This window comes from Pelodiscus sinensis, chromosome 2 (assembly GCF_049634645.1).
Source record: "Pelodiscus sinensis isolate JC-2024 chromosome 2, ASM4963464v1, whole genome shotgun sequence".
Classification (NCBI taxonomy): Eukaryota; Metazoa; Chordata; order Testudines; family Trionychidae; genus Pelodiscus; species Pelodiscus sinensis.
Genome location: NC_134712.1, coordinates 53,688,576 through 53,700,338, shown reverse-complemented (window position 1 = coordinate 53,700,338; position 11,763 = coordinate 53,688,576). Strand labels below are relative to the sequence as shown.

At 38.8% G+C, this 11,763-nt stretch overlaps 1 protein-coding gene across 6 annotated transcripts in view; it reads right to left on the bottom strand.

Moving 5' to 3' along the window:
* Positions 1-242: 242 nt before the first annotated feature.
* UBE2W (ubiquitin conjugating enzyme E2 W) overlaps positions 243-11,763 on the bottom strand; it is a 39,225-nt gene continuing 27,704 nt past the window's right edge. For 5 of the 6 annotated variants that reach the window (XM_075920507.1, XM_075920508.1, XM_075920511.1 and 2 more), the window contains 3 exons: positions 10,729-10,884; positions 6,868-6,961; positions 243-2,677 (listed from right to left, as the gene is read on the bottom strand). In XM_075920507.1, coding sequence (XP_075776622.1) covers positions 2,664-2,677; positions 6,868-6,961; positions 10,729-10,884 — 264 coding nt within the window. In that variant the 3' untranslated portion in view covers positions 243-2,663. The remainder of the gene's footprint in view (positions 2,678-6,867; positions 6,962-10,728; positions 10,885-11,763) is intronic. The other variant, XM_075920509.1, reaches the window with a different exon arrangement.

The following is an 11,763-nucleotide window of genomic DNA, read 5'->3' as shown; positions in this document are numbered from 1 at the left end:
GAGACAGCACAGCACTATCAAGTAATGGCACTATTTATGTGGTGCATACGCTTTGTGCTGGTCTTCTCTACAGGGTGAATTTTAAACAGCAACAGAATTCAGAATCTAAGATAGTTAACTTGAGATGCTCCCTATTCTAATATACCTTGCTTTTTTAGTTTTAAATAAAAATATCCATATTACTTTAACATGATTTTTATGTTTTCTTTTGTTTTGAACAGCAGCATAAATGAGGCCAGCTATTTGATTACTTATTCATCTCCATTTTAATCCATACAATGGTGTTGATAGATGAATCAAATGATGCTAAACACTGCAGCATGTATCTTCAACAAGATACAGTACATTATAAAGCTCTTTTGTATTATCACACAGTATGAAAACAATTACATTAATCTTTGACATGATTCATTGGAACAAGTCTTTCAGAGGCATTAAGTTGTGTCATAGCACTGTTTTTTTTACTGTGGATAGCAAGTCAATATTTGATATGATCTGTTATGTGAACCAGCTATATGAAGAGAAATACCTAGAGCTCTGCAAGCTATGTCAATACAGAGTAATACAGAGCTGGTATGTTAATTAGAAAGATTAAATATTCATAAGTTACTGCTCATGCATACTAACAGTTTGCAGATACTAGTAACTGAATTGTTATGATTAATTTACATTTACAAATTCATGCTAAATACAATTATACAATTAATATAATTAGGAGCATAACTTTCAATTCTCAAGTTATTTTTGTCTCTTAAAAACAGATTTTTAACCTCCTCTTTTTAAAGGTTCATTGTGAAAGTATATATACACCAAATTTATATTCACGACTACTGTTTACTGTTGAGTTTTAAAGGCCAAAAAGGATTTCTAATACAATAGAAAATACAGTATAATAGCCCTACTTTACTGATAACTTCCATAATTCAATGGCTGTACAAAGCAGATACACTTGAATTCTACCTACCCTGAGTTCAACATTTACACTTTTTAAAATTTATGTTTTAAGCATCAGATAACATACAGAAGTATGTACAAGGCTATAAAATGTGTCAATTATACAGCAGTAAAAAAATACTTGAATATTTTCAGCCAATTTTTTGTTCTATTTCTTTTTTTAAGTTTAGCTGTTTCTGGTTCTTATTTTAAAAATAAAGTAAATAATTATTTGTTTAGACATTCTTTTATTGACTACTGCTTTTTTTTTTAAATCAAGGAGTCAACAGTAAGGCAACAGTAAAAACAGCATTGTTATAGAAATGTTGCATATGTGTAAAGGTAGTAAGTTTATAAAAGACATCAGTGCTTCCTAAAAAAGACAGTCTAGTTGTAGTATCATAAAATTACACAGTGGTGGGAACAATTATCTATTTTCAACAATAATTTCTCTGTAGAAAAAAGTTAATCTAGCTGTAATTATTTTTTGTGAAGAAAAAGCATGGAAAAAGTTGTTATGCCTGTGGGACAAGCACATTAAGAAAATATACTTTTGTCTAAACTTAAATAAAAGGTCCACACTTTTGTGTCAAAACATTAAGCCTCTGTCAAAAATGTATTTCTTTCTTTATAGTACAGGACTGAAAGACAAGATGATGCTTACAAAGTAAAGAAATAATTTACAAGAAAATATCTTCTGACAAAGCTTTCCAATCAAAATATTGTTTTGTAACATTCAAACATGACATACAACACAACAAAAGAAACAGCAAACAAACAAAAACGTTATATGGATTGTTTTCAAACACATAAATAAATGAAATATTGTATAGGCAGTAGGGCTCATGCTGATGGCTAGCAGGAAGCAACAGTGTGCAATCTACATGGAAAAAAGTTCTAATGTACAAATTACAGGCCCAATTATGGACTGCAGCAAATTCAATTATATCACTGCCATCTTCTGATATCTTCAAAAAATAAGTCTTGATTAAGCCACTCATGCCCAATTATTACTCATACCGTTGCTTCAGAGATGTGTAACTATATACAAAAAAGGTATTTTTATTTCACCATAGGGATAGCATTTTACCTCTCCCAATGTCATTTGAAAACCTTCCATGTCAAAACAATTTGACAGCAGAAAAACAATTTAATAAATACGTAATATTACAGTTTTTTTAGGTAAGCATGTTAAATCATGCTGCTAGTTTTATGATCACAGTGCACAAAATCCAAATAATAAAGAACAGTGTGGTTTTAAAGAAATGTTGGATTCCTTGCTTATAATCCCAATATATCTGAAACTTTCCATAAGCCCTACTATGCAATCAATTTATTTTGCAGCAGGAGCAAAAACTTTTCTTGTTATAACATCCATTGCCGGCAATGGATGTGACAAAACCGCGAAGGAGTTCAACTATTATTGCACAATACATGAAGATCTGGAATTCTGCCGAAAGCTTAAAAATAAAAATAAATGGAATTTTCTGACATCTCCAGACATCTGCATTAATACTGTATGACTAATAAAAGCATGTCAGTTGCATGGACTGAACCAGCGATCAACATGCGCCCAGAGTGCACACTAGTAAAAATGCAGTCAAAGGAAGTAGTCTTCATTGTCTATAGGTCACTTCCAGTCAAAGGTTAAAGTTCAAAGACTGAATGATCAAAGTGCTCGTTTTCTTAGTAGGACAATCTTCTGCTAGGAGGATCACCAAATGTTGTCATCAACAGGTGTCATCTTTAAAATAAATAAAAATTATGGAAAGCAAATACACATTCAAATCTGAATTTTTATGAGGTACAGATGCAGAAGTGACTCCTAGCATTATACCTTTACCTACATGCTATCATATAATATGTCTAGCACTGTTATAATTATGGAGATTTATTATATAGTATAAAGTAGGATAAAAAGTATGACCTTTGTCCCATGCTACACAGTGACTAAGAAAACGTGCTTATCAAAATTATGATTTAACCATGTTGTTATATACTATCAATAAAAGTTATTTTTCATATTAAATATTTTGTATTCAATAATTAACAATCTAAACAATCCATTGTTAGCCTGAAATAAAAAAAATCGGTTTCCTTTCGCCATTTTGCCCTCCACTAATATGCACTATGCATCTTAGTTTGCTTTGATCTTTTGCTAACTGAAAATGCTCTTAAAAGAAAAAAAAAACCACACAAATTTGGCAAACAGAATTAAAAATATTAGGAAGGCCACATTTTGAGCAAACCATATCATCACCTGTAAGTGAGTTTAAACTACACCTGGTTTTAATCCAGTTATTTGAAAATTAGTTATCTGACAAGCTGGACTTCTCAAGAAGAGGCTTCCTAATAGTGGCAAGACAGAAAAAAAATTGCACACAGTTGCGTGAGAAGGTGGTAAGCATGAATTTCATTAAGTGGAGAGAAGTATCTTAGGAACAACCACAAAAATATAGCTGATGCAATATAAGGCAAAACGTAAAAAGCTGTTGTAAATCTAAGGTCTTGCATATGGAAATGTTTTTCATCAACTCAATGCATATAATTGTCCCCACACATTTCCCTAGTGAAACACAATATTAATGGCAATACACTAACTTTCAGATTTGTTTCTTCTTTCACAATATTCCACAAGTCACCTGAAGCCTTTCAATGCAGCTACAAAAATGATCTAAGTTATGCATCCAGTTAAAAAGATTAAGTTTAAGAATGGATCTGACTCTTGCTCACAAAGCTTAGTTTACAGGCTCTGAGATTCCAGAGCACAAAACTCCTGGAAGCCTAAGCAAACTGACACAAGCTGGTCAGAGGTATTTTACTCTAATGTAGACATACCCTAAAGTGCACTGTCAAGAAAATAAAAAAAAAAGGACTCCAAAGCAAATGCCAGTTGTGTCAGGCTTCCTCCCCCTCCACAGACCTCAATGCTACTCCAGATTTTTGCCTAGAAAAGTGCTGCCTTTTAAAATTTACAAACCTCTCAGTTAACAGTAAAATCATTTGTATTGTTAGAGAACTGCTATGAATTGTGTTATTCAAATATACATGTCAAATAATGCTAGAGAAATTATTATAGATGTAGTATTAGAAGAATAAGAATATATATATATATATAAATACATTTTAGCTTTTTGAATGAATCTCTACTGATGCAACATTTCAGAATTCATCTGAAGCTGCTTCAAGGTTGTGTGAATCATGAAACTTGGTCTGTGTATCTTATGTGAAAAACCTTTGGTCTAGGCAAATAACAAGATGAAGCAGAGGGACAAGAGGGCTCCAGGAGTGACCCCTGCAAGAAGTAAAAGCTCAAGGCCACAAAAATATATCAGTAAGGATAACTGCTATTGTAAAGTAAGAACTGGATAGAGATAGTCAGACTGACAGAGATTAGATAGAAGAAGAAAGATAAGGTACATTTTAGCAGGATGACCAAAAATGTATTCGTTTAGATTAGATATTGTGATTTATGAACAAGTATTTTAATTATAAAGGTACACAGATGAGGTAACTTGGTTAACTGTGTTTGCACAATGGTATCGAACAAGGGATACAAAATAAGTGACTAACAACAAGAGAGTGGAGAAGACATGAGGAAACCATACCAGAGATCTGAAGAGTGTGTCTTACTGGCCTCAGGAAAGGTAATTTGGCCATTTACTTTTCTTGCCTTGCCTGTTTTTGCAGGTATATGTAATTCAGAGGTGAGAAGAGTATTGTTTAAAATGGACATAAAGGCTACAAGAAACTATTTAAGCCTAAATTTTAAAAAGTGTTGACCTTATCAATACTTCTGTACTCTCTAAATTAAACAGAAGGAGGGTGAAAAACTAAAACTCATCTTTGACTAGGCTAGTTAGACAGGATGTATTAGAGATAAAGAGTGAATATCTGACCTGTCTACAGATAATCCAAGAAACACGCAGGAGCAATCAGGGACATTGGTTCAGGACAAACACCATCTTCCTTCCATAGGAATTGATCTCTTGCCTAGTTAGGGAAGGCTAAAGAACACATAAAGGGTGTGACTAGACCACAGGGTTTTGTTGACAAAAGTGGACTTTTGTCGACAAAACTATACCTGCGTCTACACTACGCCGAGTTCTGTCAACATAACGTCGACAGAACTCGGCAGGTTTGTTGATGGTGGTAAACCTCATTCTACGAGGAATAATACCTTTTGTTGACAGAGTTCTGTCGACAGAAGGTGTTATTGCATCTACACTGTCCTTTGCGTCTACACACTCATGTTGACAAAGCAACTTGCTTTGTCGACAGAAGTGGATGTAGTCTAGATGCTCTTTGTCGACAGAAGCTTTGTCGACAAAGCCTCTGTCGACGAAAGCCTGTAGTCTAGATGTACCCAAACACTTTAAGTGACAGTGTTTTTGGGAGTCTGAGACAAAGTCCCCAAAGAGTCACAATCAGATAGGGTGAAGGCAAATCTGAGAACAGTCATATGCCTATGTCACTATTTTTAAAAGCCCCACTTGAGCATTACTATCCCACTCACATGACTTTGAGCTTAGTACCAATCACTTCTTGGAGAAAGACAAAATGCTTTTTCCCTTGCAACAGGGAAATGGGAAAAATGAGACTGACTGCTTCCTCTCTCTTTGAATAGGGCAGATCATAAAGACTGTCTAAAAGGCTGAGAACAGCTCTTCTGCAAAGGCAGGAAGATCAGCTCTGAAGATAAGCTTCCTATCTTCCCACAATCCAGCACATCTTCAAAGTAATTACATTTTTAACAATCGCTATCTAATTCCCCCTGCGTGCCACTGTCATATAGCAGAAGCAAAGGAATTTAACCACAGTCACATGTAAATAAGGAGAGAGAACAGTAAAGGCAATACTACTGAAGGAATTCTGCACCAAAAAATTAAAAATTCTGTACAAAAAAAAATCTGCACAACATATTCTAAAATTCTGAAAAAAACCCTAAATTTTAGTCACCAATAAATAAATGTAGAGGCTCCAGCATAGTACTGGGGAGCTCAGGCCACTGGCTGCACAGTGATGGGAGATCACTCTGCAGCTGCCTCCTTGCCCCAGGGGACACAGACTCAATGGTAAATCTGCACCCAAACTTTTAGTGCAAGTGCTAGACTCACCACATAAATTTCCCAGGTTCTTCCCTTTCCTGCCACATATACCAAGATAATAAATGAGAGGGACAGCATCTCTCATATTTGCCCAGGTGTGCAGCAGGCAGGACCAGCTCAAGAGGATCAAAATGGGGAGGGGCTTACTGTGGGGGATCTATGTATGGAGTGAAAGGGTTCTGTGCATGGCAATCTGGGTGTGGGAAACTTAGTGAGGGATCCAGGAGGGATCTGGACGCATGGGAAGTTTTAGGTGCAGGGGTCATAGGAGTATGCAGGGGGATCCAATTGAAGGTGGTTGGGAGGCATGCCTGAATATAGGGGGAGTAGAAATCTATGTGTAGCTGGTTGGGGCTCAGTGGGGTAGACATGCAGGGTGAAGGTTCAAATACTGGGAGCTCAGTGGAGGGTGGTCTGGTCTGGATGGGGTCTAGGTGTAGGGAGAGGGGTGTGACAGAAGTTTGGATGCGGAGAGGATGGAAAGCAGTGGACGTGTATGTCCTGTGTGGATTCAGTAAGGATGGGATGTGGGTGTGGGATACGGGGCTCAGCAGGGAATAGTAGGTATGAGGGGGGCCAGATTACACAGGGCTTGGGTCAGCAGAGGAGCAGCTCCTTATATAGTACACCATCCCGTGTCTGAAAATGGAGCAGGAAGGGGGGGGGGGGGGGGAGAGAGACACTTCCTGTAGCCGGCGTGATGTCAAGGAGTGGCTCTGACCCAGACTCAGCCACTCCTAGAAGAGAAAGAAGAAGTCCTGTCTTCCCCCACCCTCAAACAGGGCTAGCAATCCTTTGAAATTCCTACTCCAAATTAAATACTTACCATGATACCACCATTTTGTTTTCTTTGGATTTTTGTTACATGTTCTTACATAAAATGAATTATCTGGAGGTCGCCTCTGCAATAGAAAAAAAACCTAAAAATAATCAAATAATCATTATATTACCTATAGTACATTATACATTTAATTAAGCTTTTACAAAGAATAAATATCATACATTTTGTAAAATGTGTTAAATGCAGGAATAGGCTCTATCTACACTGATCAGGAAACTCACTCTTGCACCTTTCTAGCAAGAACTTTAAGCAGGGATCCTTGTATAGAGAAAAATGGAACTTAAAATACAAGCAAACTAAAATGTTTCTGAAGCTTGGCTTCAATGTATAACAATTAGAGTTTTGAATCCCAGTTTATGTGAAAGTTTCAGAGTGGTAGCCATGACAGTCTGTAACTGAAAAAACAACAAACACTCCTGCAGCACCCTTAGACACTAACAAAAAATGTAGATGGTATCATGAGCTTTCGTGGGCTCAACCCACTCCTTCAGATGAATTGAGTTAAGGGGTCCAGGCTGCAAAATAAATAGCAGAGAAAGAGAGGGGATGGAGAGGAAAATAGAAGGAAAAGAGTGAAAAAATTGTCAGTATTCATATTATATGAAGCTGATAGAGTGGGTTCTAAGTACTCTTAAGGATCCAGTACTTGGCTTTTTAGGTCATTAGGATGTGGAATGTAGTGAGTAATCCAGTTAAGGTCTTTGTTTAAACCTCTATTGCAGGTATCAAACTTGTAAATGAAATGAAGATCTGCAGCATTCCTTTCAAGCGGTTTTTTTTTTAAATTGGCTTGTAATAATATGGTAATTTTGAGATCCATTAATGAGTGCCCAGGCAAGTTAAAATATTCCCCAAAAGGCTTCCCCAACAGAAGCCTTTCATCTGAAGAAGTGGGCTGTGCCCACGAAAACTCGTGATACCATCTATATGTTTTGTTAGTCTGTAGGGATAACATATTAATGTATTGAAAATGATTCCCCCAAATGGAAGTGACTCCCCATAATTTGTTCCCCACAACTTAAAGTGTTTAGATTTATTATTAATTCTTCTTATTATTATTATTATTTGTTAAGATTGTTAAATGTTTAGGTTTATTATTATTATTGCCCCATTAGAATATAATGTATTAGGTCATGTAACTTAGAACTGTTAAGAATATAATCCTATGTAGCCAGAAACAGCCCCCCCCCCCCCCCTCAAGCTCAAGCTTGTACAAGGGGCTGCTTGAAATTGACATTGCAGAGATACATTGTAACAATGCATTGTCAAGCCACTAACTCTGCTATGGGAGCAAAGCCCTGTAATTGACTAAGGGCATTGTTATATAATTGACGCCTGTTCTCTTTAAAACATTGTAACTTTACTCAGCACTCAGAGAATGTTTTAAGCAATACCACCCAGAAACTTTTGTAACTACAACTTTTATTATTATACAAAATACTGTATGGGAAACATTAATTAGGGAATGTATGTGTGAGAGAGAGAGTGCTTGGATGATGAGTGAATGGTTCTGAGAGGTGCCAGCCTGAGAATACAGCAACAAAGGGCTGAAGAAGGCGTCAGGTGCCAGTGCAACCAAAAGGTGTCAAGTAGAGAAAACCAAGTACTGGAGGTCCACCCGATGACATCACTGACGAGCACCTGGCAGCCACCCTGAAGACATCAGCATGATGCAGCAATTTCCATAGACTGGTATAGGAAGAAATTCCTATAAGACCTGGACTAAAAGACTATGGAATTAGAGTCCAAGGTTCTGCTGCCAGCCCACTAGGAGCTTCAGATGCGCATCTGATCAGGACTTCGCTCCCCACTCCCATCACTTGTGTACAGAGTACCTGGCCAGTACTCTGTCACAAGCAACTTCCAGGCTGGTAACTATAACAAATACACAGAACCTGAATGAATGGATGAATGAATGTTTATATGTATAAGGGTTAAGTAGTTAAACAATGTTGTTTGCTTCTATCTTTTCTTTATTTTTTTTATTATTATATTTACAATGAATGTGGCTTTTTGCCTTATCCCCCTCATAAGATCCTGCTTGCTTTTATTTGGTACAACAAGTCTTTAAGATGCTGCTAGACTATTTGGTTTTTTTTTTAGTTTTTCCAGTTACAGACTACTTCAGCTACCCCTCTGAAGCTTTTAGACACAGAAACCAGTGTAGAAGGGACAGGGAGGACTGAGGTTCAAGTCTTCTCATAGGCCAGATTTACTTTTCTGGGGTTCTAGAGTTAGTGGATTTTTATGAACCCCCTTTGTCTCTGGGGTGGGAACAAAAATGAGGGGTTCAATGTGTGGGATGGGGCTGCCAGTGAGTGTGAAAGGGATTCAGGATCTGGGCAGGGAGTGGGGTGCAAGATGGAGTGAGGAGGGTAGGGTCTGGAAGGGAGTTTGGTGGCAGGAGAGAGTGTGGGATGGGGATATGAGAGGCAGTTTGGAGACGGAAGGAGGATGGGGAGTAATGCAGAAAAGGTAAGAGGGTGAGAATGCAGTCAGATAGCTAGTTGGGGAGGGAGGCAAAGAAGTGGGAAGTAAAGGAAAGTGCAGCTTCTGCAAAGTAAAATTGTTTCCCCACCCCGCCCACATCTCCCCTCTGCCCCATGATCCCCCCCCAGCCTGATCCCCTGCATTGCTCAATGCCCCTTGGTGCGAGTGCTGAGACTTGCAGCCACCCAGGAGCAGTGTTGGAGCAAGTAGAGGCACGGGGGTGGGAGTGGGGCGCAGAGTCTCTTTCCTGCCTGGCTCAGCCCTTTACCTGCAGCTCCAGGGCTGGGGACAGGCAGAGCCTGGGACTTCCCAGGGCTGGCTCCTGCCTGGCTAGGTGCAGCAGGGTGCTGAAGGAGAGACTCCCTGCCCCCACCCCCATACACAGCCCGTGGGGAGCAGCGTGCTGCAGCCCAGGCCCTGGCATGCCATATGTGTCAGCTACCCAGCCCCAGATCTGTGGAGCAGGCCCAGCACTGCCGCCTCCTGAAGTAGATGATGAATGCGCACCCCTACACTCTCCCCTCAGCAGGAAGCCAGAGCTGGTGCTCCAGCCTGCAGCAGCACAACTGAGGCTGGAGCCGCAGCACTGTCTTCCCGCTACGCGAGAGGAGGGGTGGGGTTGAGCTCCTGCCCTGTGTGCCACTGAAAATTGTCTCGCATGCCGCTTGTGGCACGCCTGCCAGAGGTTCCTGACCCATGGTCTGTATGAAGTCTGTCATAGTTTGGTGAGATTCACCAGATAGACTTGGGTTAGCCCCACTCATGAAGATCTGCAGCCTAATGAGTAATGCAATTTTCTAAATAGTATTTTTTTAAGAAAAATAGTCACAGAGTGGTCACAGCTGGGCTGCTGGGGGAGCTGAGAGGTGGTGGCTGCATGGCTCAGCTGGGCTGCCTGGGGAAGCCAGGAAGCCTGCGGTATTAGGGCTGAAATGATCTCCCCTGGTCCAGTAAAACCCCTCATCCAGGACCAGTCAGGTCCTGAGGGAGCCGGACCAGGGAGGTCCAACCTGCACCATTACTTATGTACTTCCTTTAAAGTCAATATAAAGAGCTGTCCTAAAAATGTATTTTAGCCTAGTAATGGATATATTTAAAATGTTCTATTCTGTTCTATTCAAGACTCTCTTCTCACAGTAATCAGCAACTAATGAGGGAATTATTGTTCTGTTGACTTTTTAGTTCTAGTATAATACTGTGCTAATTGGAACTACCAAAATGCTTCATTTTTTAAAACGTATTTGCATATAAGAAAAAGGGTTACATTATTTAAGTGTGAGAAATATAGATAAAACCTGTGACTTAGGGAAAATATAAAAACTTACAGGTTTAATTTATTTCACACTGAGTGCATACCTTTTCTTTGCAGCTGGAAAGCATACTAATAATGCTAAGACACACTGATTGCACTGAAAGAGCTGGAGACCAGTCCTCTGTTAGAATGGATAAACAGATATGACCATTGCTATAAACATGAGGATGAACAGGAATATTGTCACCAGTAAACATGACCTAAAAAAAAAATAAAAAAATATTAGCACTTGATAAGATTTAAATGAGATACAGATGTGCCTGTGCTAGATTATGCCATCTTTTCTTACACTGAGTAGTACCCTTTAATGTAAGGATGACAGAATCTGGTCCAAAATAATTAGTATGTACGGCAGAAAGAACTAGTATGAAGAACTGAAAGAATAAATGTAATAATTCTTTATAAACAGCAGTGCAGCACAGAAATGTACAAAGACAGCTTCTCTGTATTTTAGCAATATAAAGACATCACAAAGCTTTCATTAAAGTTTTTTTCAGTCTTAAAGCCTTGTCTTATAGATCTATAAAGAAAGGACAATGCAGTGGCTACCCAGCACATTGTTTCAATGTTTCCATGAGCTCTTGCACAAAAGGGCTTATTCCTCGTGGGGAGAGGAATAACTCTTCTGAAAGAAGCCCTCTTTTCCAACGCTTTCCAAATTTACTTGCGCAAGAACGCACTTGCAGTGTAGACGCCCAGCAAGTTTTTGTGGAAGAACTGTTCTTGTGCAAGAAGCCGCCAGTGTAGACATAGACTATATGTACTTTTGCTTGAATCAAGGTGTTAAATTATATAAGATGCACTTTTATGGCAGAACTTTTACTAAGGGAGATCTGGCTATCTTCAACACTCAAGCATCTATTAATACATACTTAATTGTTTTCTGTACTAATCAGTTAATATGCATTGGTCTGTTTTACAATAAGCTGCACACAGCCACACACTGGGTGATGAGTACAAAGAGTACCTATTTGGAACCAAAGGAAAGTAGCTGCCCTCTTGTGGCTCACTTATGAGTGCTTCACCGCTAACCTGGTGGGTGCAGATGTGCAGGTGCAAGTTTGTTCATTAAAACCTAA